Source organism: Sycon ciliatum, chromosome 4, assembly GCF_964019385.1.
Source record: "Sycon ciliatum chromosome 4, ocSycCili1.1, whole genome shotgun sequence".
Classification (NCBI taxonomy): domain Eukaryota; kingdom Metazoa; phylum Porifera; class Calcarea; order Leucosolenida; family Sycettidae; genus Sycon; species Sycon ciliatum.
In genome coordinates, this window is record NC_088646.1 from 6,892,748 (window position 1) to 6,920,073 (window position 27,326).

General features: G+C 48.0%; 2 protein-coding genes across 2 annotated transcripts in view; both read left to right on the forward strand.

Moving 5' to 3' along the window:
- Window positions 1-7,228, forward strand: part of LOC135814161 (leucine-rich repeat-containing protein 9-like) — an 86,481-nt gene extending 79,253 nt beyond the window's left edge. The window contains exons 38-45 of the mRNA XM_065327238.1: window positions 273-337; window positions 1,013-1,085; window positions 1,520-1,588; window positions 2,271-2,408; window positions 2,971-3,048; window positions 3,830-3,878; window positions 5,925-6,034; window positions 6,357-7,228. Of these exons, the coding sequence (XP_065183310.1) occupies window positions 273-337; window positions 1,013-1,085; window positions 1,520-1,588; window positions 2,271-2,408; window positions 2,971-3,048; window positions 3,830-3,878; window positions 5,925-6,034; window positions 6,357-6,410 (636 nt within the window). The 3' untranslated portion in view covers window positions 6,411-7,228. The remainder of the gene's footprint in view (window positions 1-272; window positions 338-1,012; window positions 1,086-1,519; window positions 1,589-2,270; window positions 2,409-2,970; window positions 3,049-3,829; window positions 3,879-5,924; window positions 6,035-6,356) is intronic.
- Window positions 7,229-7,482: 254 nt separating this feature from the next.
- On the forward strand, window positions 7,483-25,202 carry LOC135814162 (uncharacterized). The gene is made up of 9 exons (XM_065327239.1): window positions 7,483-8,724; window positions 11,620-11,803; window positions 12,071-12,173; window positions 15,881-16,123; window positions 17,420-17,666; window positions 22,264-22,435; window positions 22,673-22,833; window positions 23,204-23,353; window positions 24,751-25,202. Exons 1-9 carry the CDS (start codon window positions 8,321-8,323, stop codon window positions 24,878-24,880), a joined length of 1,794 nt encoding a protein of 597 aa, XP_065183311.1. The 5' UTR covers window positions 7,483-8,320; the 3' UTR covers window positions 24,881-25,202.
- The last annotated feature ends 2,124 nt before the right edge of the window (window positions 25,203-27,326 follow it).

The following is a 27,326-nucleotide window of genomic DNA, read 5'->3' on the forward strand; positions in this document are numbered from 1 at the left end:
CGCAAGAAAGTTCATTACACGTGCCAGGCAAGTTTTGTTTCAGAATTGCGAGAATTGGCGCGACGTTACCGGAAATGGGCACAAACATTCACTTTCCAGGACCTCTGTGGACCTTTTGGTACAGGCAAAGAAAGTAAATGACCTACCTGCATGCCGCTAAAATTCAACAAAAAGCCTGAGTGTGCTTGCTTGTGTGTGTACATGTGTGTGCATGTGTGTATGCGTACGCGCGCACGCGTGTGTGTGTGTGTTTGTGTAACATTACTCCACAGGAGCTGAGTCTGAACAGCTTTCTCAGTCAGTTCAAGCTCACACAGCTGCACCTGGAAGAGAACAGGTGAGTCCATGAAGATAATCTGACAGCCTGAGTGTACATGATGGAATTACCTGGCTTTTTCCACCAGTGTTTTAGGTCTTTCACAGCAGCAGGCGCATATGCAAGATTTGGCAGGGGAGAGAGAGAGAGAGAGAGAATGATAAAGAGAGAGAACCTGCCCCTCTGAATCTGCCTCAAAATACCATGCATATTCAATTGTCAGGGGCGTAGCACCCGCTACGACTGGTACGACCATGGCCGTACCACTTTTCGAAAAGTGTGGTCCGTCCAGAACGTGCAAAACCGTATTAAAAAAAATCAGGATCCATCGATGCATATGCGCTGATGACTTTGACCTTTTTCTAGGCTCGTACTCGTAGATCTGCCATGCATCTGCAGTCGTACTGGGTACTGTACTCTACTCGACTGCACACTGAATAGTCCCAGAACGCAGGATTTTGTGTCTTTTTTACAAAATTTCCCGGGGGAGGCCTCCCCCGGACCCCCTCCAACACGGCCTTCGCCCGCGCCGACCTTCGGTCGTACCACTTCCAAAACCCCTCCTAAGACCCCTGCAATTGTGCTCACCCAGCTCTGTGCTAGCCGCTGGTATTGCAACCATTGCGGAACACACTCGTCACGGATCGTGGGTTGGTTGGTTTGCTTTGGTTTGCTTTGGTTTGCTCTGCTTTGCAGGTTGAAATCTCTCCTGCACCTCGACCCCTTGAAGAATCTGGAGAGACTCTACATTGGCAAGAACCAAATACGGGTAACTGTTAACTTATGTCTGCGTGGCTGATTCTGGTTGAGGATGCACACTGGTCTTGCATAGTGAATACCCAGCGGGTATGCTGCCATAACGGGCCCTATTGCTAAGGCGCATCATGGGTGATATGCGAAGTGGAGCAACGTGATAATTATGGCGGGGCAAACATTCATTGCTGTGCAGTGTGGACCAATACTCCACGGCATTCTCATGTGTTTAGGTTGTCTTCATATATTCATTTCTCAGTCTGTACACACACTCTGTGGTCTCTTTACTGCGAAAATCTCCTCTTCCGGCAATACTATTACAATGCTTAGCCAGCTGGCAATGCGGCACAAGATAACTTAATCCACCAAGTAGGTGTGCTGTCATGCGGTGCTTGCGATGTGTGCACTGATGGTGTAATTGTGCGCATCGTGTTCGGTGACAATTCCCAGGAACTGCCAGAGGTCGAGCGACTCTTGATGCTGAAGAATCTCAAAGAAGTCTCGTTACTTCAGAACCCTGTAAGGAAGCCACCACTTGAAGTATGTGTGCATTGGTATACCGGGCTTCGATGAAGTTGCTCGGTTTCACCAGTTTCAATGAGTTAGCCCTGCACTCAAAACAACATTCACTTCGGTAATGTTGGCTTCACATCCTGAACAATACGTGTAGGCGTATTGAATCTAAGATTGATGGGCCTGTTGCCGCATCCTATCCTGATGCATTTCCCTGTGCTGGTGTGTCATTGTATGGATATTAGTGATGTAAGGAATATTCGAATTATTCGAATATTCTAGAATTCCAACACCAGAAAGAATATTCGAGTGCAGGCAGGATCATTCGATATTCGAAAATTCGAAAAATTGGCACTTTTTGGTTGTGTTATTTAGCTCCAACCTTGATCTCCTGAACAGTATTGAGGATGACAGTATAGAAAATATTTTCTGAGAACTGTGAAGCTTGTTCTTGAGAAAAGTCTGCTCTGTAAGCAGTTGGAATGTGATCTGTATGCAACATGAATGTTGAGTCTGATGGAGTAAAGTGATCGATGCACATCACAAGAATAATAGAATATTCGTTCGTTCGTCAAAGCAATATTCGAGAGATTATTCGTTCGAAGAAAACACCATTCGTTACATCACTAAATTACTAAGCCTTCGCCAAAATGTCTGTCCGTCTTGGGTGTCAATGTGGGACATGCAGGTAACAAACAGGCCGTTGCATCGTCCTCTGTTGATCCTGCACCACACCAGTGTCAACGTGATCGACGGCCAGCCGGTGTCAGTGGAAGAGAGGCAGAGTGTCGTGTCTTTCTTTTCTCAACTCAATGGCGGAAACCAGGTTCGTGTGTGTATGATAAACTACTGGTAGCCAAGCACAGTTTCACGAACCCCTTTCGAGGACACCTTTCATTTACACCAGATAGTCACATACCATTTGGATGCTCGATTCTGCTAGAAATGGGATGCATGTGTTTTAGTGGAGTGGCCTGCAAATGACCTTAGGTGAAGTAAAATTGCGCTCGGTGAAATCCGGCCCGAAGTACAAAGCTGGTACTCTGGAATAGTTCCGATTACATCGTTGTATTTGTACATGTGTACGTCCAACCGCCTTCGTGCCACTTCCAGGGCGTCCATGGTGTGCTAGTTGAGGGCGCCAACTACGCACTCTGGGTCGGATTTCATCAAGCGCACCTGTAGGTGGCAGCAGGAAATAAATGGAAGAATGCTTTCTTTTGACAGTGCTTTCATTCTGATGGGCAGGTTTCTGTTTTGGCAGGTATTTTGGTCACAATTCCTGGCTTTACGTGATTGCAATTTCAAACACCAGATTGAAATCAGTGGCGATAAGGTGTGTTGGGGCCGGGTCTTGTGGATGTGTTGGTCTGGTGTATTATATGCAGTTTCAGTATCAAAGTGTGGTGGCACCTCGCTATCCCACAGATGCACCACAGGCGATGGCAGCACTCCCGTCAATATACGTGAGCAAACCGTGTGATGTTCTTGTTGTTGTACGTACAACATGGAAGCTGATGGAACAGCCTGTGATAAAGACATTCGGTCTGCTTCAAGTGTCTCTGGCTGTATCTGTGTCTGTGCCTGCATCTGTGTCTGTGTGAGTGGGTGTGTGTGTCCCATATGGTGCAGTGGTATGTGCAGCGATTTCCAATCGATAGGCTGCGGGTTCGATTCCCGACGATTATGGTCACACGTCTTTGTTCTCTTTCTCAGACTCTTCCTGACTTTTCTTTCATTCTCCTGGGTGGTTACCAACAGCCAGTGTATGCCGGAGTATGTGGTGTGTGTGTAGAAAAAAAATGGAAAAATAGGGATTCACTGGCCAGAAAAAGTCACTTCAAACAGCTGTGTGGTGGCTACCAGGCTAAAAATAGTGGCGGTCAATTCATCAGCCTGGCAAGCTGTTGAATGGTGTAATCCCAGCACAAGTTGCTATGTCTAACATAAGTGTTCGCTATCATCGCTCCCGCGATGGGCATGTCTGAGGTCTGAGGGTGCATGCACATGCGCATGTGCCTGCGTGCATGGGTGTGTGTCCCATACGCATGCATAGAATATCATATAAGCCAGGCGATGTGGCTAGGGGGATGCAGATGGGGAAAGCTACAGTGCAGCACTGCATACGTGCAAACTTATATGGATTTATTTTATGTCGGGCTGGACTGGTGCTGCATGCTTGGAGCATTGCAGCTGGTATCATGATTGACTCTGTGTGTGCCTGTACTCTGTGTATATTGTTTATAGCACACAGCAGTTCAAGGAAGCTCTGGAAATTGGCAACAAGCAGACACAGGTATTAAATGTCATACATTAATGCTGCATACTGCACTCCTTGAAGTATAATCGTTGTTATGACTTGTTCTCACCTGCATGACATTGTGCACTGGCACACTGCTAGTATGCAAGTATAATTGCCTGTGGTGTTGACACAGTGTTTTGTGGTTCTGCTTAGTGTACATCAAGCCAATGCAAATGCTCTTTACAAGCAGGTGTTTGGGCACAAGCATAGTGAGACTGATTAAGCAGGTTTTTTCTGTACTGGGTTTGCCTACTGTAGTGGCCTGCTCTTTATACACTGTAACAGATATGTCGCTGTAGCAAGTATTATCTATAGCAAGGTTATCACTATGACATGATTGTATTTCTTGTGGCCAACCCTTTCCCCTTTAGTATGCATTCCCCCATAGCAGGTTTGTTCCCAATAGCAGGCATGTTCCCATAACAAGTCCATTACCCGTAACAGGTACATGTATATTTCCCATGGCAGGTCTGTTTCACATACTAGTAGCAGGTATATTTCCCATAGCAGGTCTGTTTCCCATAACAGGTATGTTTCCCATAGCAGGTATGTTCCCCACAGCAGGTCCGTTTCCCACAGCAGGTCCGTTCCCCATAGTAGGTATGTTCCCCATAGCAGGTATGTTCCCTATATCAGGTACCGTATTTCCTCGATTAATGGACCATGCTCGAATAATAGACCATGCTCAAATAGTAGACCCTCCTAGAGGCCTCACGGAAAAATAGTAGACCATGCCCGAATAAGAGACCCGGTCTCTTATTTGAGTTCATCGCTTTGCGCATGCGCACTAAGAAAGCACGTGGTGGATCAAAAAAGGACGCGATTTAGGTTGCGCAACTACAATTTTTGTAGTGGCTAGTGCTTTCTTTCATTATTTGAGCACGGTCCACTATATTTTCATCGGCACATCGCTGGAAATGGTGGGTTTTTAACACGTCATAATATAGAACTTCCATATTATGACGTGTTAAAAATCCACCGTTTCCAGCGATGCGCCGATGAAAATATAGTGGACCGTGCTCAAATAATGGACCATGCCCAAATAAGAGACCGGGGGTCCAACCCTCTTCAAAAACAAAAGACCGGGTCTATTAATCGAGGAAATATGGTATGTTCCCCATGTCAGGTCTGTTTCCCACAGCAGATCTGTTTCCCACAGCAGATCCGTTTCCCATAGTAGGTCTGTTTCCCACAGCAGGTCCGTTTCCCACGTTTCCCACAGCAGGTCCGTTCCCCACAGCAGATCCGTTCCCCATAGCAGGTATGTTCCCCATAGCAGGTATGTTCTCCATAGCAGGTACGTTCCCTATATCAGGTCTGTTTCCCACAGCAGGTCCGTTTCCCACAGGAGGCCCGTGCCCCATTGCAGGTCGGTTCACCATAGCAGGTCCGTGCCCCATAGCAGGTCCGTGCCCCATAGCAGGTCCGTGCCCCATAGCAGGTCCGTTCCCATAGTAGGTATGTTCCCATAGTAGGTCCGTTCCCCATAGCAAGTATGTTCCCCATAGTAGGTCCGCTCTCCATAGAAAGGTATGTTGCCCATAACAGGTATGTTGCCCATAGCACGTCTGTTTCCCACAGCAGGTCTGTTTCCCACAGCAGGTCTGTTTCCCACAGCAGGTCCGTTCCCACAGCAGGTCCGTTTCCCACAGCAGGTCCGTTTCCCACAGCAGGTCCGTTTCCCACAGCAGGTCCGTTTCCCATAGCAGGTCCGTTTCCCATAGCAGGCCTGTTCCCCATTGTAGGTCTTGTGTATGTGTGTGTTTGAAAGGTATGTTGCCCATAACAGGTATGTTGCCCATAGCACGTCTGTTTCCCACAGCAGGTCTGTTTCCCACAGCAGGTCTGTTTCCCACAGCAGGTCCGTTCCCACAGCAGGTCCGTTTCCCACAGCAGGTCCGTTTCCCACAGCAGGTCCGTTTCCCACAGCAGGTCCGTTTCCCACAGCAGGTCCGTTTCCCATAGCAGGTCCGTTTCCCATAGCAGGCCTGTTCCCCATTGTAGGTCTTGTGTATGTGTGTGTTTGTGTGCATATTGCAGTCCAGTCATGTGCCACACTGCCTCCCTCTTACGGTGCTAGCAATGCCAATAGCACACGCACTAACCAATCGCGGCATCCACTGCCATTTCAGCAAGGCAATGTGGGGCAGGTAATGTAGCAAATGTCACTGTGTATACTTTCAAGGATATGAACTGATATGGCTTCTCTTTGGACTAGATCAATATCGCTCAGTCATTATTTCAGAATTTCCCACGTGGTCATCACCTGAATGCGATGCATTTGTTACATGCAGGCTGTGAAGGTGGTGTTGCATGTAGCATGATGGTAGGTGTGCCTACGTGTACAGCACTGGTGGCATAACAACATGCCGATTGATATGTAGCATGACTGTAGCTGGGTGTCTGCAGTCCCATTTCAAGGCTGACATAATTATTATGATTTCGATCTGGAATGCTGCTGTTTCTCTGCAGCACCACCAGCACCACTCCCATAGCAAGCCAAACCGCCATAATAGAGGCATGTGATGCTGCCTATCAAGATTTCAGCTTCACGTTCGGGTGATCAATGTACTGGATCTATATGGAGACACGTTTTCTTCGGCTGCAAGTTGTTGTATGTATGGACTGAGACCCCAGAGGATAGTTCATCTTTCACATTCTTCGACGAGTGTCATGTTTCATGCTCCATAACTCGCTGTGCTTTGCACACGAGACCCTGTAGTAATCTGTCACTAAGTTTCCACTTTTCACTGCGTACCAGTTGCACTGAGTACAATGGTGCCTGGTGCAATCTCGCACCCCCTCGGCCGGGGTCTCAGCTTTATAACTGAGCGGTGCAGTTGTTGAATTCCACATGGCACCACTGCACTCACATAGTAGTAGTGTGTGCGTGTGTGCGTGCGTGTGTGCGTGCGTGTGCGCATGTGTGTGTGTGTGTGTGTGTGTGTGTGTGTGTGTGTGTGTGTGTGTGTGTGTGTGTGTGTGTGTGTGTGTGTGTCCTACTCTTGATTCGCTCTCCGGTTGATTTCACAAGTCTAGACCTGTTCGTCTTCTTGCACTATGACATGTGCCAGAATCAATGATTATCTATTTGCGCTATTATCACGCCCACGTTGTTGCGGATAACAAACCTATTGTCAGTTCAGCCTCTGTGATTTCTTCAGTTTCTATTTTTGTTGACATTGGCAATACGTTCCCAATCAGCAGTCCTCCCCGGTGATAACGTTCACTGAATGTTTGTTATAGCTTCACGGTTCTCAGATACATGTAACATTCAGTGGTGTGGTAGCAGCTGACAATATTACTATGGCTGCCACGGTGGGGCACTATCGCCGGCTTGTTTACCCGCATCGGGCCGTGTCTGTCAGTTTCCCACCATCAGCCAGTCTTCTTGTACATCAGGCAGCACCGCTTTACATGCTAAAGTGTGACCACTGGCCATCACACATCGGGTGTGTGAATGCTTCCATTCAGAGGATTCGGCAAAGATTCACGGCACGTGTGTGCATCGCCTGATTTGTAAGCACAAATGTAGGACACGTGACTTGGCCAATCAGGACTGGGTTGTTGCGGCTAGCTTCTTCATAACACTCGGGAGCACGGTGTAGACTGCTCTTGGGGATAATCGGCATTTCGGTCCGGCTTTGGTAGGATTATATTAAATTGAACTTGCGTCAAAGACCAAGTGAGTCCCTCCCTGTCCACACAATGACGGCGGTGATTACTTGGTTACGGCACCAGCAGGGAGTTGTGTGTACAAACTGAGAACTGAGGAGCCAAGGCCGGGCCATGGGTGGGTAGGTGTGATCCCGGTAGTTATCTTTACATGTGCTATAAAAGGGCACTGTCTCGCAAAGGGGTCCCGGATCATCGAGTCGACTCAAATCCGGCTCATGGATACTTCTTTTGCAACATAGGCCCGGGCCGGGTATACAACTCCCACACCACTGCAGACAGTCAAGTTTTAAATAATGATGTGATCATCGGAATAGTAGACCTATTCGAGGGTGCATCTGATCATCATCATAATCATGTACAGTCAAACCTCTTTAGGACGAACACTAAGGGTCCGGTGTTATTTGTTTGCAACCATGAACGGGAGTTCTTCTTATCCATATTAATTTTTATCCAGTGAACACAGCGTTTTACTTTTATCCAATAAAGTCATGTCCGGGCACCCACGTACCCGGTACCGGATACCCGGCCGACCGTAGTGACCGGGCAACACTGAAAAGGTCACGTGCTAGACGGCCCCAGCGGCGTGGCACCCAAGCAAGCAACTCATTTGCTGAGAAGGAAATTTTGAAAAAAAATCATCAGTCAAATTAAATTTTGATTCACTACAACTAGCACGTGCTACTCGTACTAGTACTAGCACTGTCGATCATCGAGCTCTCTGTTTCAAGAGAAGCTTACCTTTTTTTATCCTCTGCTTCATGGCGCTAAGCTCATTGTGGATTGGAGAAAAGATCACTTCTAACCGTAGAAACATGTTCAGCTCTGTCTTGTCTGTGACTGTCGCTACATTGTTCCTGGGCTGTGCCTGTTTTTGTGTTGCTGGGTCCAATGGGATTGAGTGGTGCATTCAGCCTTCAACGGTGCGGGTAGCTCAGGACTCTCTCTGCACGTCACCGAGCTTGGCACGTCATGGCAGAAGAGATATCTCGTGGCACGCTATGCGTGGTGAGCGTGAGAGTGCGCAGCTCGTTCTGACTAAGCCAGACGCTGGACTGCTTTCTGTCGAATTTTCCGATTTGAAGTCGACAGCTGGCGATGTTATACCTTCCCAGCAACTGGCTTTCAAACAAGTGATGTATGTGTTCTGCAGGAAAAGTCCTAGGTGAGTGTATTTGAAATTAGAATGTATTTTAATTTTTAAATCTACAAAGTCTATGATAAGAGAGCTTGAAAGTGATGACGTCTGGAGTCAGTAAATAACGACTTACTGGTATGGGCTAAATTGGACTATACACATTAAAAAACACCCGTAGTATAAGACATACACATTGAGAACATCACACACGCACACACAATACAATACAATACAATATGCCCATCCGGAGATGATGGCAGGTCCCGAAGGGACCAACACTGTTCAAGTCACGAGCAGAATCGGGCGTGGCGAGTCAAGTCCTGGCGACGGCGATAGCGCTTTCCACAAGTGCAAACGAAGTCTAAGGTGACGGGCTCGGTCGGGGGAATGGTGCTGCATGCTGATCTCCACTCTCTTCGATCCTGGGCGAGGTCGTACCAGTCCACTATCTGGCGGTCCTTCATGTCGGACACAACATTGTCCCGCCACCGCTTCCGGGGCCCATGACGTGGCCGGGTCTTGTCCAGTTCGCCGAAGAGGATACACTTTGGCACACGGGAGTCATCCATTCGAGCAACATGGCCTAACCAGCGGAGTCGACGCGTTTTCAGTGTCGCACACACACACGCACACACACACACACACACACACACACACACACACACCATGTACCATGTACAGTCAACTTCGCGTATAACAACACTCGGCGGGGCATAAGAAAAGTGTCCTTATTCACGAAGTGTCGTTATACCCGAAGTCCCATTATATGTATTACAGTTGGATGTGACTTTGCTCTGGGCATGGAAATTCTGTCGTTATTCGCGAATTGTCGTTATATCCGCAGTCGTTATTAGCCAAGTTGACTGTACCATGTATACGCCCGTCGCAAGAGAAGCACGCAAATTTGCAAATGCACTGGATGTGCACCCACAGATTTTCTCTTTATAGCAACGATAGCGGATCTGATTCTGATTGAATCAGATCAAGACAAGCGCCAGATAACTGTCTAATCCACACGACTGGCGAAGCCATGTGAATCGACCCCCCAATGCACACCTGGTCTACACCACACGGAGTACATCAGAATAGGACGGCCAAGACAGTTACCTATGCACACCCTACACTTGCTGGGGTAACCAGTATAGACAGCACGCTGCTTTGATAAAAGCAGACACTAGATGCACTGGTACCTTGAAGTGAAATTGGAGTTATTTTACCAACCAGCCTCGGCAACTGGGTACTGGGAACCCAGGGCCAACAGAGGTACCAACAACCTCAGCCATGAAAGCTATATAGTAACGACACACTGGATTGTGGAGCCGAAACACACACACCCTTCCTTCCTTCCTTCCTTCCTTCCTTGTACCACTACCGTGTCCGGCTATGTGACCCCCAAAGGGGCAGACTCGGATTTGTGCTGTCCATCAGGGCGCTCGATGGGAGTGTCTTATCGCGTTACATTTGTGGCGACTCACATCCTGCCGCCGCCGAAAACTACGGTGGCATACCGGGAATTTGAACGGCTTCGTTACCGGTTGATGCCTAATGTTGGCGATGTGCTCAACTCCATCACGGCACCTCAGACGCCATTCCTCCCTGTCCTGGGCGACACACACACACACACCAACACTGTACTGTACTGTACTGTACTTGCTCACTGCCATAATTGGTGGCGTGGGTCTTCCCAGGAGAGGGGAGAGAGGAACTGAAAAAGGAATCTTGGAAAGAGGACTCAATTGGCTATCAAACCGCCCAACGGCCGACACCCCCTGAAATCCCCAAACTATGGGTGGACTTGCAAATGATCCCACTTACGGGCTCACCACACCTCAGTAAGTGGCACACACACACACACACACACACACACGCACACACACACACATACGCACACACACACACACACCAAGCTACCCATCAACCTGTCCCTTCATAGTTTCAATCACCTACCACTTGACCTGCGTGAAACACTGTACACCACCAGGGGCGAATCCAGGGGAGGGGTTCCACTGAACCCCCTAAATTTCATAAATGTACTACAGTCGGCCATATGCGTGTCCATGTACCAGTACATGTACCAGCTATTCAGTTTTGGCTATACTGGAACCCCCCTGTAGAGATCGCTGGATCCGCCGCTGACCACCTTAACTCCACCCCTCTGCAATGTGTTGGCTTCCTTACTTGCTAGATTTTATATGACTGTGGACTGATTTGAGTCAGAATTATCTTCCTTATTGGCCATGGTCCATCGTGGAAATAAAGAATACTACCGTATTTTCCGGAGTATAAGCCGCACCCCCCCCCCCCCCCCCATTTTTTTGCCACGAAATACAGACCTCTATCCTATTTATCACCGTTAATTTGATCATCGGAGTATGAGCCGCACCTCCTTTTTTTTTGGGTGAATTTTAAGCATTCAAAGTGCGCCTTATACTCTGGAAAATACGGTAATCAAATTCTTTTATCAGAAGACATTGCGAGTCACCTCGTGAGTCTGACCAGAACAAAATCAGGATCAGGAAAAAAGATGCTGATGAGTGCACAGGAAGGCCGAATGAGGCCAGAGACTGAGTTGTTATGTAATTGACAGTCTCCACACATGACACTAGATGGTCCTAGCTACAGTTGTACTGCTATTAGGTGAGATCCGGCCGATAGTGCTTATTTGGCACCCTCGATTTACCCATCCCTCTGACACACCGGAAGTGTTGTGAATGCTGAACACAGCCGTTGACGCACTGGACGTGTTGTGAATGCTGCATGACGTTGACGTACCCATCATGTACAACTACAGCGATGTGATATCGGAACTGGTCCACAATGCCAGCAGTTTGCACTTTGGGTCGCATTACATCTAGCGGAACTGTAGTACTTGAAGCACATGTATCAAGCTGCTGGTACTGCTGTTCTTGATTTGTTTTACAGAGAGCACACGAACACGTCAGGCTGGTTTTCCGACCCTTTGCTGGACGCCGATGCTGACGGTACATTTCCCATTGAAGCTGGCAGCACACAACCAGTATTCCTGAGTGTCAATGTCCCACGCAATGCTGCAGCTGGCACGTACATTGGTACAGTTCAGTTCACATTGCAAACACCTACTGCTAAGGTAGGTATGGGTTTTCTTCTTTAAAAAAATGCCATGCCACTCTTTGACCATTTGGTTGGGTCTCATCACTTCCCGCCATTCAAGGAGTTGCAGCTGTGTCAGTGCGTTTTATCCTTGTGTGTAGTTGTGTACCGTATTATTTCTTGGTTTTAATACCGTTGCTCTTTGACTACTGTGCATGAAATGTATGTACGTATGTTTGTGACACGTGCACACACGTATGCATAAGTGTTTGTGTATGCCCTTTGCTAACACGTGCTCTTGTAGGTATCTGACACAGTGCCGCTCAGCCTGCAGGTGTGGAACTTGACTGTACCTGACCTGGCTGACAGCTCCTTCACCTTGTCATTTTCCGTCGGCGGCATTGCAGGTATGTACCAGGTATGTGCATGCACCGGCAGATGAAATCCAACCTCATGGACAACCCGGAGGCGCGTTCACAGCACAGGCTGGTGTTGGTAGTGCTGTGGTCGTGTGTCCCCGGAGCAGTTGTCTTCATGAGGTTTGGATTTCGTATACCGCCACTATACATCATGTACATGCAGTGATCGGTCAGTTGGGTACGCGTCTCTGGCAGTGAGGGCAGCATGAATACATGTACTGTAGCTGGATTCAGTGGCGTAGGCCGCCTGGTTTATGGCATTCCCGGGAATCAAATAAATCTGCCAATTTTGTTACAAAACAATGTTTTTAGTGCTGTAAGGCCACACCGTTTTTTATCTATGGCTGTGTTTACATGAAGCGTTTCAACCCGGGTTGAGTTCGACCCGGGTCAGATTTCAACCCGCCATGTACACAAAATGAATTGCGCGTTTACATGACGCATGGCGCTTGACCCGGGTTGAAATTTCGCCCCGGGTTGATTTCAACCCTCCCCCCCCCCCCAAGGGGAGGGTTGAGATCAACCCGGGTCAAGAAAATCGTACAAACGTACTTCCATGCGTATCTCGCGCCAGGTTTGAACAGCACTGCAGATGCAAATTTCGCGCGAACGGATTCACGTGACCATACAGGACTGTAGAACTAGAAGTGGACTTTTGGCGGCATATCAGTATTTGACCCGGGTCAACTGTCTTCATGTAAACGCTCACCTCTTTTGTTTATCGTACAGACTCTCAACCCGGGCTGAACTCGACCCGGGTTGAAATTTCTCATGTAAACACAGCCTATGTTTCGCGTCCCCCGCGCGCATGTATTTCACAGCCGGAGTTAAAAAAAAAACGGAACATTTTTTTTTTAAATGCAATACAAATTTAATGCAAACCCAGAAAACCGGAAAATGTAACCCAAAAGGAAAAAAACCGGAACATGATTATTAAACACGTAACTATTATGTTGGCATCAATTAAATATTTGGTGAGGTGTGAAAAAAAAACTAAAGTGGGAGAGAAGACGAAAGAAATTAGAAGAAAAGATGTGAGAGTGTTCCGACGGTGTGAGCTACTACAAAAGGTGAGTGAAATGAAGGCGTGGAAGCAGGTGAATGTGATGGAGTGAGGAAGTGTGAGGTGTGGGTGTATGCGAATGAATACGTGTGTGAATGCTAGGTGAAGAGTCTCAGTTTTGTGACATTTTCTTTCTGAATGCATAGATTAGGATTGTGTTTACGGATGAAAACAGCTTCTAATATGCTGGGTGAGGATACAGTAGTGTTGGCCAGGCAAGTTTCCTTGTGCCCCGCAAGCCACTCGTCATACTTGGCTGCCGAAACAGTGCCATTCTTCTTCTTCGCTGACCATTGTGTGCAGGCTGAGCAGTGCCGAGACAAAATCTCAACATCCACAACTTTGTGGACGTCCCAGGCAATCGAAGTCTGGACACCATAGAGCGAGCTGAATCCCCTCTTCATCCAGGTACCATCTGTTGTGACTGCGATGTCTACCGGCTCACCTTCAGACTCACCACTTCTCAGTGCGTCGGCAACTGTGGCCATGCTGTGGTTGGCTACTTTCTTTGCTGCTGCATGGAGTGCATCCCTATGTTTCAGGAAAGCACTGCTGGCTACAGGAGGTGGAATGTCAAGGATTGCACAGATCTTGCACAGGGCTTCCCGCGATCTACCAATAAGACGCATGGCAAGCACGCTCTTCCTGTTGACCTCACAGAATTTCTTGCCCACAGGTGTCTCTGCCATTCGAGAAGTTGTCTCAGCTCCACAGTCATCACAGGACAAAGTCAAAGTCGTGGCTAGGCCAGATCTGCCTGACTCCACGAGCTGAAGACCCCCGTTGCAAACTGAGCACACACAGCTATCAGCGACCAGGGCTTGCAGTGATGGCAAATGGATTATTCGATTTCCTTGTGAGCCATGATCATCAGGCTGCTCCACATCATCTCCATCCTCATCAAACCCGTCTGCAGCACAGATAGCATCCGAATCACCACCATCATCATCGGAAACGGTCTCCAGTAGAAGTGGTGGAACGTCTTCAGGTAAACTGCGATCGCTCTCAGATTCAGAGTCACTCAATGGAATTTGGATATTCAAAGCAGGTGGAGCAGCGAATTGATTTCCCTTGAAAGCTCGCTTTCTGCCCTTGTAACGACGACTGCCCTTTCTCTTGTTGCCCATTGTCTCACTATGAAGTTATCGACAATGCTACAAAAACCAGCTGACAGTTCTGTCGTTCTAAAACTACAAGAAGGCCAACCGTCGTCCTCAACTTTCGAAAAATAGTGAAAAATCGTGATTTTGGAGAAAAAAAAGAGCAGCGCGTGGAAAATCTGGTCTTGTAACCATGGCAGTCAAAGCATTGTGTCTTTCTCCGCAGACGGTGCGAGTTTGAGCGAAATCCAGCACTATTTTGATGTTTCATCATAATTTCCTAAAATTTGATGTTTTTCAAATTTTGGTATTCAATAACAATTGCATAGCGCAACTTCAATGCTCCATAACTTCGGACTGGTGCAACCGATTGACCTCAAATTTTCACAGAGCATCCTTCAGGCCACATACAATCATAAACCAGCAACAAAATCCACTTCGGGGAGATTTGGATTTTTTAGCATTTTTGGGTGATGTGCCACCTTCACGAAACCTACGAGCACGGCACAAAACAGTGAAGCATGAATCGTCATACACTGAGCGGCATTAGCTACTAGACAAGAGGTGTTTCTTAATTGCTGACCCTTTCGTTGTGCTCTCACCTTCAGTCCGGTCATCTTCAACTTCATTTCACTCACCTTTTGTAGTAGCTCACACCGTCGGAACACTCTCACATCTTTTCTTCTAATTTCTTTCGTCTTCTCTCCCACTTTAGTTTTTTTTTTTTTCTCACCTCACCTTGTATACTTCCCACTATCCTATATCCTATAAGTAATTAAATATTTGTTCTATTTATCGCATGATTGTACTCAGCTCACACACGTACATGTATGTGTAATAAACTGGGCCGCAAGTCACACAATCATCATGCCGCCTGTGTTTGGACCACAAGCATGGCAGAGCTGGATACACTCATGTATTCACGTACATGTCAATGTACATGAACAGTGCCGCGTCGCTTCACTGTACACAAATGCAATGCACGTACACTGTTTTTTTTTGGATGGCTTTTTTATTTTTTTCGCCCTCCCTCATTGATTTCATCGAATAAGGTGACGCGAAACATAGAAAAAACGGCGTGGCCTAAACTGATACCTGGCATGCAGAATCTAGATAGTCGGGAACCACATCAAACGGACCCGGGCTATGCCTTCGTTCTACATGCCACCACATGGCCGGTGATAATGCGGAGATGCTGACTTACTTTCTTTTTTACCTCTAGTAAAAGTATTAAAAATGAAACCAAGCTATAGGATATCAATCGGAGAGGGGGTCAAATTAGAGTCCGACCTTGTTGACTAATCAGCTTTCGCTGCACAGATTGACTGAAAACCTTCCATTGCTTTGATCATAGTGTGAAATCGTGACAGCGATACCGTGTGTCATAAAGCCTTTCCAACTGGAGGGAACTTACTACACGTATAGCACTTCCAACACTCACTTGTGTGTGTGTGTGTGTGTGTGTGTGTGTGTGTGTGTGTGTGTGTGTGTGTGTGTGTGTGTGTGTGTGTGTGTGTGTGCCTGACTGAAAGGTCGCTACTACAATGGCAGTGCGTCCGTCCAGCAGCAGTTCTACGACATGCTTACAGACTACCGAATGCCGCCCGACCGTTTGTACCGACACACTCCTATCTTGCCAGACGAAGCTGACTACTTGGTCCACACGGGCACAAGGTGGTTCAACCTTCTTGACCTGGAAATGGTCGTTGCTCTTCTCCTGGATAATATTGACTTGGAGCTTAAGGATTTGCTGGAGCACGATCAGTTTGGAGAGCGTAAGTGACTTAATACTTTGCTCTGCATCTAGTCTAGGTCTCCAGGTCGGTTGCTTGAACGCACAGGAAGACATTTTTTTCCAAAGGTACTCGAGCCGGCAGTATGTACATGTAAGATTTACGCTGAAATAAGGACAGCTTGACTAGTGTTGCTGCTACTTAAAATTTCATGCCGAAAGCAATCATCAGTCCGCTGCCTGATGCTTGACTTCGGCATGCAACTCTATGTAGCAACAACATTTGTCAAGTTGTAATGCTTTGCTACCATGGGTATAGAGTATTCTGCACAGATAAGAAAATACAATATTTATGTGCTCACGCTAAGTTGCCATATACAGTCAGACCTCGCTTATCCGGGCCTCTTTTATCCGGATCCCTCGCCATCCGGAAGAAAATAGCTGGTTACAGATTTACAGCATACCTGGTGCATCCAAAATAACCGGTGTTTTGGTTATCCGGTTCCCTCGCCTATCCGGATATTTTTTTGTGGAAAACGGATGTGTGCGGTTAAGCGAGGTCTGACTGTACTTGCAAAAAGTGCTGGATACCACGAGGACAAAGCCAAGTGACACAACTCAGCACTGGAACAAGGCTCGTTATGTGCTGTTACTCTGAGTTTCAGGGTTATTCACCAATGTTCAGACAACAGCAATGACTTGTGTCAAGGTTTGTGTGTATATTAGACTATATTTATATAGCAGACTCAGCGGAGGACGTTCAGGTTGGTTGTAACTCTGAGTTTCATGCCGTTAGGCAATCATCAGACAACTGATACTTGGGTCTACCCAACAGTATGCTTATAAACACATAGGGCCACAAGCATAAACAAATTTAGCGCTAAATCTGGTGTAAGGTATGGGGAGAAAAGCTGGCGCGGGCCACGGCGCGACAGTAGAAGTGCCAGGAGGGTGGCGGGCAACAGGTAGGTGTGAGCATGAAAGCGCGGAAAGAGGCGATGGGGAGGCAGTGTACAGCAGATGGGTGGAGGTGCCAGGAGGATTTCGGGCAATGGGCCAGTGAGATCGCTAGGATTTAGCGCAGATTTAGCGCTAAATTTGTTTATGCTTGTGGCCCTATGTGTTTATAAGCATACTGTTGGGTAGACCCGAGTATCAGTTGTCTGATGATTGCCTAACGGCATGAAACTCAGAGTTACAACCAACCTGAACGTCCTCCGCTGAGTCTGCTATGTACTAAGCTCTGTCTCTGACATTGAGCACTCTCTGCAGCTCGGGGATCAACGGATTTGACTATATTTATAATATTATGTTGTTCCTCTGTCTTTGTGCTTCCTAGGTCAGCGTTCCCTGCAGTGGAGTGGAAAATGCTCTATCCATGGGAACGTAAGCAATGAAGTAATGGAGAAGGCATTGACAATACTGGAGCCTTTAGTCGAGCGTGCCGAAGCCATGGGCTACGCGAATCGAACATACATCTACGGGTTTGACGAGTCCCCACTGACCTGCTTGCCTGCCATTCGCCAGGTGTTCGGTGGAGCCAAGGCCCGTTGGCCTCATGTGCACACAACAGCTGTGTTGAACTGGTGAGTAGCAAACCACTTTTGCTAGCACTCCGTGTGTGTGTGTGTGTGTGTGTGTGTGTGTGTGTGTGTGTGTGTGTGTGTGTGTGTGTGTGTGTGTGTGTGTGTGTGTGTGTGTGTGTGTGTGTGTGTGTGTTGACTGTCTTCTTGGGGGACAGTTTGAATTTTTCTAGCTCCGGAATTTTTCTATTTGCTGAGACTAGTTAGAGCCTCCGAAGCAGCGTAGGTACACTCAGGGCTCTCCTAGCTTGCTAGGAGAGCCCCTGGCGTGTCAAGTGTAGACCTTTTGAATTTAGGGCAGCGGATCCAACGACGTGACTTACAGGACAATTATTTGAATTTGATATTGTCACTGTCGCGTCGTCCGTAGTCCTCCATCCGCAGTGGGCTAGCTACCCCTCGGATGTGTAGAGTTTCAGCTTCAAAGCAGCCAGAGTTTGGAGGCACCCGTCGGAGGCGCCCAGCTGGTGCTCTTGTCAAATTTGCTTCGTGGAACGTCAGGACTTTAGTGAACATCGATGGCCCGGTTTCAACTGCTGCTCGTGGAAAGCGCGTCGTGGAAGACAAGAAAATCAACATCGTTGTCAGTGAACTTCGTCGGTACGAAATAGAAGTGGCTGGATTCCAGGAGTCGAAGTGGTTTGGTAAAGATATATTCCGTGTCGAGGATGCAATTGTTCTCACGTCAGGTCGCGCCATCCCAACGGACGATTTCAAACGAGGCGAAGGAGTTGGAGTCGTACTACGCGGACGCGCACAGCAAGCGTTCGTAGCAGGGGGAAATCAGTGGTCTGCTGTCTCATCGCGTGTCGCACGCTGCAAGCTAAAGTTCGGTGACATTTGGGTCCACGTCGTGGTGTGCTACGCACCGACTTTCCGGTCCAGTCGCGATGCAAAGAACGATTTCTTTGACTCTCTTCAGGAAGTTATTCTGTCCGTACCCACCCAGGACTCCTTGATAATCTTGGGAGACTTCAACGCTAGAGTTGGAGCTGAATCTGTGACGATGGCTGGTATGGAACACGTGGCCCACATGGTGTTGGCACTGTCAATGAGGCTGGCGCTGAGCTTCTCCAGTTTTTAGCGTGCAACAGCCTTACTGTGTGCAACACCTGGTTCATGAAACGTAACATCCACAAGTGTACCTGGCAACATCCCCGCTCGAAGCGGTGGCACTGCATCGACTATGCAATGGTCCGGGAACAAGACCTGTCCAACTGCACGGATTGCCATGTCATCAGGGGAGCTGAGTGTAGTACAGATCACAACCTTGTGTGTCTCACATACCGCATCCGCTCATCTGCTTGCCACAAGCGTGCAAAAAGACCTGTCAAGTTTGATGTGCAACAACTTGTCAAACACTCCTGCATGACGGAAGCGCAGAGAGCTGCAACCTGTAAAACTCGTGAGCAATATGCGACGTCTGTTGCGTCAGAGTTACGATCCTGGAATCATGATGGCTGCGTTGAGGACAAATGGTCTGCCGTCAAATCTGCTATCGTCACCAGCGCTGAGAAGCATCTTGGCCGTCCACGTCGTCGCCAGCCTGATTGGTTTGAAGCGTGTGCTGATGTTCTTGCACCTATGCTGGATAGCCGCAATGCCTTACATCGCAAATGGCTCGCCTCTGGTTCTGACGCTGACAGGCGTCGCTTTGTCGAGGCTCGTGGCAAGTGCAGAACTGCCGTGCGTAACGCAAAGAGTGAGTGGATTGGACGTAAAGCTAATGTGGTTGAGTCAAGTCGGTTTAGTGGCAAGCACGCATGGTCTGCAATCCGTGATATACAGAAGTGCTATTCGGGATTATCACCTATCTCCATCCCATCCATCCGTGACAGTGACGGAGTTATCTGTAGCTCCCAGGAGGGGCAAGAGAAATGCTGGCTGCAGCATTTTGCCCGTCTATTGAACGTTCGCAGCACCTTCGATGCTACCATCTTTGACCACATTGAGCAGCGTGAAGTTGATGAGTCACTCGGCCAACTTCCCTCGCTAGAGGACCTCACTATGGCTATACGCCAGCTGGCTAATTGCAAGGCTCCTGGCTCATCTGGAATTGCACCTGAACTGCTTAAAGCTGGTGGTACACCATTGCTTGAGGCTCTGCTTGATGTTATTCACACTGCATGGACCAACGGAACGGTTCCCCAGGATTGGCGGGATGCCCAACTCGTCCCGATTCCCAAAAAGGGTGACTTGACCAACTGCAACAACTGGCGCGGCATTGCCCTCCTAGATGTCGCTGGCAAGGTTTGTGGCCGTCTCATTCAGGACCGTCTCCAACTTGTCGCGGAACAAGAACTTCCAGAATCCCAGTGTGGCTTTCGCCCTGGTCGCGGCTGCGCTGATGCCATCTTTTCCATTCGCCAGCTCATCGAGAAATCGTACGAGCACCGTCAGAAGCTGTTCTGTGTCTTCGTAGACCTGAAGAAAGCATATGATTCCGTACCACGCCAAGCACTCTGGCTAGCATTGGGGAGGCTAGGCATTCCTGAAGGGCTCCTCAATCTAATCCAATCGTTCCACGAGAGCATGCAGGCAGCTGTGCGCGTCGGTGCCAGCACTACCGAGCCGTTTGCGGTCAACAATGGCCTCCGTCAAGGCTGTGTGATGGCCCCAGTACTTTTTAATCTGTACTTCGGTGTTGTGCTTGAGCGGTGGGCACAAGTGATGCAGGACAGCGACCATCCACCTGGCATCCCCATCCAATTTAGCATCAATGGCAACCTTTTCTCAAAGCCCGCTCGCCAGTCTACTGCCGCAATCATCAACGACATTGAGTACGCAGATGACGCGGTCTTGCTCGCTGAAGACCGCCCTGGTGCTGAGAAGTGCCTTGAAACATTCTGCACGGTTGCCTCTTCCTTTGGCCTCTGCGTCAACGCTGCTAAAACGAAATTTCTCGTGGCAGGTAGCCAAGTCAACATGCCTGATAGAGCCGATATGAACGTCAACAGTGATACTGTGGAGCACGTTCCATCCTTCATTTATCTGGGGTCCGTCGTGACACCGGATGCCCGCTCCTCTACTGACGTAAGTCGCCGCATAGCTGAGGCTTCCAAAGCCTTTGGAGCTCTTCTTCCAGTCTTGTCGGATCGCTCGCTGTCATTAGTCAGTAAGCGAAAGCTATACGTGGCCTGTGTCTTGTCCATTTTGCTGTACGGCAGTGAGTGCTGGACGCCCTTGAAAGCTGATAGTAGACGTTTGGATGCCTTTCATCATCGCTGCATCCGCACAATATTAGCCATCCCTCGCAGTCAGCAGCAATCCGATCGCATCACGTCTGCGCAGTTACGTCGTCACTGGGGTGACCCAGTGCCACTCTCTGTTAAGATGCGCCATCGTCGTTTAGAGTGGCTTGGTCATGTGGCTCGGATGTCGGAGGACCGTGTCCCATTGCAGCTGTTGTTTGGTCGTTTGTTGGCTGCGCGCCCCTTCTGCGGTCCCAGGCGTAGGTGGAGAGACGTTGTGGCTACTGACACGAAGTCCATTCCAAACTGGTTTGATTGCGCACAAGACCGGTCAGCTTGGCGAGAGCAGGTTCTGGTTTTTCAGCCTCCTCGGGCAGTAGAGAAATCCGTACTCTGCTCATCTTGCAACCGGGCTTTCTCTCGTCCTCAAGACAAGGCACGGCACAAGTGTTTGGCTGAGCGCCAACTTCCCGTCCACCAACAGCGTGGTTCAGCACAGTGCGTCAGTTGCTGCCGATGGTTCCGTAGTAAGGGTGGGCTTGCAGTTCATCGCTGCCAGCCTGCACTCCCTGAACATGCAGATACGGCATTGACGGCGTCTCTCGCTAGTTGCTGCTTCCAGCATTGTCAACGCTGCAATCGCTGCTTCAAGTCCCGGGCTGGTTTTAACCGCCATAACTGCAACCGTGGAAAACGTCTTGCTGCAGCCGATAGGGAATCACTGCCGCTGATCTGCATGCATTGCCCGAAACGTTTCCGACGACAGCAAGATTTGACGAGGCACCAGAAGTCCTGCCAATGACGGTGCACTCCAAACTCTGGCCCCCTCCGGGGGTGACATTGCCCAATGGGCAGTCATGCTATAGTAGTAGTAGTGTGTGTGTGTGTGTGTGTGTGTGTGTGTGTGTGTGTGTGTGTGTCTTCTCTTTCTCAGACTCTTCCTGACTTTTCTTTCATTCTCCTGGGTGGTTACCAACAGCCAGTGCATGCCGGAGTATGTGGTGTGATGTGTGTGCGGGATAAAAATAAAAAAGACCAAAAAGTAGGGATTCACTGGCCAGAAAAAGCCACTTCATAGCTGTGTGGTGTAGACCAGGCTGAATAGTGGCGGCCAATTCTTCAGCCTTGCAAGCTATTGAATGGTGCAATCCCAGCACAAGTTGCTATGGCTTCTGCTGTAGCATCGCTATCATCGCCTCTGGCGATGGGCGTCCAATGGTCCAATGGTGTGTGTGTGTACATGCGTCCCTGTGTGTGTGTGTGCCTGTGTGTGTCTGTGTGTTTGTGTGTGTGTGTCTGAGGTCTGAGGTGTGTGTCTGTGTGTATGTGTGTACGTGTCTGTGTGTTTGTGTACCTGTGTGTGCTGACTTGAGAAGCTCTACTGTTTTTCCCTTGATTGTGCTATACAGGGAAAGCATTCCTGCTGATATCCCTGTTGATACATGGGTATTTTCATACTACATGTGGGATCCATCACCGACTAGCACAGTGCGAGCGGCTGCCGAGCAGTTTCTGAAGAATCGGCCCGATCGGCGAATCTCCTTCTACCATGCGGTGGATCCAGCAGCCCCAGCCAGGCTGGTAAGTGTGTACGCAGTAAGCATGTTTGGGTACAGTACCTATCGCATAATTATCGCATTGGTTGTTGGATGATAAGATTTACTTACTTTATTGATATGAAGAGTACATAAACCAGAGTGCGTAACTCTGCTTATGGGTTCTGGACAGTGGAATCGGTCGCTTACGTATTTTTGCTGAGCCTTGGTTGTATAAGTCTGTATGTCACTCTCTGTGTACATGCGGTGTCTCTTGAAACAGAATTCCTTCATCGATCGGCCACCTCTCGAGCCCAGGCTGATGTTCTGGGATGCAGCTGTTACATCTCCCGTTGTGTCCGGCTGGCTCTACTATGCAGTGAACGCCTGGAACATCACAAACGGTTCAACAGTGTATGTTACACGTGTGAACAACAGTGCAAGGTGAGTGTTGTTGCCTGCCCTGTGCACAGTGCACTCAGCATGACTAAGCTTTGAACACAGCTGTCATCCTGGCTATTGACCTTCCCAGGCAGCCTCGCTCTTCTTGACCAGTGCCAGCCCTGAAAACACTTGAACAAGCTAACCTGTCACTGCGTTTCCGTCTGTTGTGTTAATTCACCATGCTAGCACATCCCATTCCCGCCCCGTACCCGAGGACTGATGTCAGCTACATAATATTTTATTCAGTGTATTGAATGTCCTGCAGTGTGCATGTCACTTGGAGTATGTAACATTATTGTATGGCGCAATGTGTATTGGTGCCTGCAGGAGTGATTTTAATGTATGGCGCAATGTGTATTGGTGCCTGCAGGAGTGATTTTAATGTGGCTCGTGACTTTGGTAGTGATACCGACATAGCCAATGGCGATGGGGTCTTCATCTACCCTGGCCAGCACGGTCCTGTGCCAAGCATAAGGATGGAAGCATTCAGAGATGGTGCAGAAGATGTTGAGCTTCTCCGGTAAGTTAGTTAGTGGGACTGCTACCAGCTTGAGTCACGATATGCTTCAACTTTCAACATTGCATACTTTCTGGAAGAACTGAAAGACATTGCCGTGCCGTATCTGGGTAGCATATAGGAGACCTTTCTCATCTCGTGACAACTGCTGTGCAAGACAGGAAGCTGCCTCGTATATACCGGTAGTGCTCATAGTCTGAAGTCAGGTTTCACAACTTGAACGTACTCTTCATCCAAAGTGCTCATGGTAATCCGTAATAGGAGCGCTACCTACGTGGAAAATCCGAACACTATGCAGGAGACAATGAAAATGTCTGACCTCAACAAGATGGAAGATGGATTTGGGCTACAGTCCATCTATCCCAAACTGGCACCCTCACTTCTTGGTGTCTAGCATGCATAGTTGTAGAAGTGAAAACAACTGTACGCCCTGCTGCATTGTGTGACCCGTGCAATTCTTCATTGCTGCATCTGAGGCTGGAAAAGTAAAGGAATGGAGGTTAGATGTCGGCTAGGTTTTGCAAAGTAAGATACGAATAGGACTGGCATATCATGGCAAAATGTATCGAGAAGCAGGAAGTTAAAGTGAGTTTTACTTTTAGAGCCTTAATTCGGCCAAAATCGGGCTTCCAATAGGCAGCAGGGCTATTCTGCTTGCTCCTTTGCAGCGTTGGTAGTCAGACCAGTCACCTTTACTGAGGGGCCTGCTTGGCACCGCTTATCGCAAACTTGCTGCGAATTGTATGCGAACACGGATTGTGCATAAGATTCTTGTGGGAAAGGATTTCCTGCAGAAGAGCAGCAGCATTCTGCACTGGAGAAAACTTCCTTGTGGCACACTTCGGGGAGTCCACTATCACAACAAAACAAACTTAAGAGATAGAAAAGAGGAACATAAAACTGCACTCCACCCAGCTAAGAAAACAGGGAACGTAAGGAGGATCTTGAATGTCAAGGTCTAAGCGACAGGTTCTTTTTGGAAAGTCTGATCTCCTGCAAAATCGTGAGCCCTGCACTCCGAGCAGCTGATCAATGTAGAGGTATGCATGTGGAAATGTGGCTTTTGCAGAGAGCCCTTGCAGATCCCGGGCTCAAACCCAGGTAACCGATGGGGGTTCGTTTTGTGCCTGTGTGTCATATGTGAACATTCTCTACATGTCCCTCCTGCTTTCTTTTAATTTAATATATTAAACAAGTGTATGATGCTTGATCGGGTAACTGATTGAATGTTGCTTGATGCCGAACCATTACTAAGCCTACTTGTTTGGATGAAAAGGATCTCTCATTCTCATCTATATACCCTTGGTTCGCCATCTGTATTCAACTGTTCATACTAACATTTACTTGTTGAATGTGTTGCTGTGTTGTACACTCGCCCTGTGATTCTTTCTACCTACTAGACTAATCTCTGCGGAGAAAGCCCAACCTCTGGTTAGTTTGTTGATAAGAGCGTCTAATGATTTCACACTGGACCCCGTGCTCTTGGAGGAGGTCCGGCAGGAAGCAGCTAGGCTTGCCCTCTCATCATAGATACTTCAACTGGTCAATCTGGCAGTGTGCGACACAGCGTGCCAGGGCTGTTGCTCTGTGACCCACCTTCACTCAATCACCAGACGTACTGGCGTAGCACGGGATTATTGGATTCAGTGCTAGTTCATAATCTTAATTTATTTTACTCTTGAAATGGTTTGCTATGGCCACTCTAAAACTCTTGCACCTAGTGACTAAATAGAGCATTTTCAATATCCTTGAGTTGATCCCTGCACGTAGCTGCATGTAATTTATTTCACTTTAAAGGGGAAGTTAAGGCAAAAAATAAAATTTCACCAGTTGTAGTCTTCGGGGTGCTGAGTCGAATGGTCTTGGTCCGAGAAAGCTGAGACGCTCCCTTCCTACTTGAATCCCAATCGAACTCGCGCACTTCCACCGAAACTGGGTGACTGCGCCCTACGAGATGGGGATTTGTATGCAAAATGTCACTAAAAGCGCCATTTCGTTCTTATAAAAGCACGGATGACCGCGATTGGCCCATATGTTGTAGTCTTTTGGACGCTGAGTCGACTGGTTTTGGTCCAAAAAGGCTGCGATGCAGCGTTCGCCCCTAATTCCCAATCGAACATGGTTGAACAAGCGGTCACGTGCTCCTGCGTACACCAGTCACCTGGTCACCGTGCCTGCAGGGTACAACTTACAGCCTGTTTTGACCTTTTTTGGGTGCAGTCCTGTCACTCGAGTTGAACCTTGGTGTGAAAGTTGTCGCCTGCTGGCGTGGTGACCAGGTGATTTTGGCACCCAGGAGCACGTGACTGCTTCTTCAACCATGTTCGATTGGGAATAAAGGAGGAACGCTGCATCGCAGCCTTTTCGGACCAAAACCAGTCGACTCAGCGTCCAAAAGACTACAACATATGGGCCAATCGCGGTCATCCGCGCTTTTATAAGAACGAAATGGCGCTTTTAGTGACATTTTGCATACAAATCCCCATCTAGTAGGGCGCAGTCACCCAGTTTCGGTGGAAGTGCGCGAGTTCGATTGGGATTCAAGTAGGAAGGGAGCGTCTCAGCTTCCTCGGACCAAGACCATTCGACTGAGCACCCCGAAGACTACAACTGGTGAAATTTTAATTTTTGCCTTAACTTCCCCTTTAAGGACAGACAACTTTTAAAACAATTTAAAAAATAGTACAATTTTCCAGCCAGGAGAAATATACGTCTAATTTCGATCAATTTAGTTCAAAAGTGACCCCACCACACCACCCTCCATTCTAGATTGGTCTATTGAAAAAAAAATGTTTTACCAGTTTGCAATGCAGCCTTATCGAAGATTGAAACCATAGTGACTTCAGAATAGTATACTAGTACAGTGCAGTACTGCCTGCAGCTCCATGTACTTCAAAGTACATTAACTGTTGTTCCACATGAAATCTAATCCAAAAATAAATTACAACTTCTTTTGCGTCGACTTGCACGTGAGCTGCACCATGTTTCATTTTTCGTTTTGGCAGGCATCGAAGGTTTCACCCAGGGACCCTTTTACGGCTCCCTGGTTTTACCCTCCGATGAGAGGGCAATCTGTATTAGCTGTACCAAGAGTACAGTCACAGGGAGTCACTAAAACCGTTTTTAGTACTCCCTGGTAACCAGTACAGTGACCAGTGTGGCAAGTGCATTTGCGACATGACTGTGCAACAACAGTATGTTGTGGTTGCATTCTTTTTTCTCATTTGTTTTGGGTACACTCGGCCAAGTGTACATAACAGTCATGTACTCCTGGCTGTACCCATAACCATGATAACGAAGTAAGAAAAAGAATGCAACAACATACCAGGAATAAAAAGCATATCATAGTGCACAGGCAGAACATTTAGTCGGTCCGCACTACTTTCGTCCAACTCCAAGGAAAGGGGGTTCGTCCGGTTGAAAATTTAGTCCGTAGACCGTAAGAAATTACTACTACTACTAAGAATGTACACTGTGTGTATTGAAAACAACAGTGTTACCCGGCAGCAGGGAGTTGTACAATCACGTGATTACAGGCCCTGATTACCAGGTGCATGTAGTCTTGTCAGTCTTGATTCTATTACATAATTATACAGTCAGACCTCGCTTATCCGGATCCCTCACCATCCGGAAGAAAATTGTTGGTTGCCGATTTAAAGCCATAATATATGTATGTCGTGCATACACACAGTATGTGCAAGAGTAGATAAACAAAACCGGTTTATCTACTCTTGGTATGTGTGCCGGTTCGATGATCCGGCTCCCTCGCCTAGCTGTTATCTGGATATTTTTTGTGGAACTTAAACGGATGTGTGAGGTTATGGGAGGTCTGACTGTACATGGTACATGTACCGGTGCAGTATAATACAAGACTATAATAAAATTAATATTAATAAGCCCCCCGCACTGGCCCGCAGCTAGATCAGGGAGGTTATCATGACATACATGACAGTAACATGTTTTTCGATTTTGACAG

Excerpts from the sequence above, each read along its gene's own strand:
- LOC135814162 (XM_065327239.1), top strand. The coding sequence starts at position 8,321 with ATGGCGCTAAGCTCATTGTGGATTGGAGAAAAGATCACTTCTAACCGT. Across the intron at positions 12,174-15,880 it reads TTCCGTCGGCGGCATTGCAG|GTCGCTACTACAATGGCAGT; the intron begins GTATGTACCAGG and ends CCTGACTGAAAG. Across the intron at positions 17,667-22,263 it reads ACAACAGCTGTGTTGAACTG|GGAAAGCATTCCTGCTGATA; the intron begins GTGAGTAGCAAA and ends TGTGCTATACAG.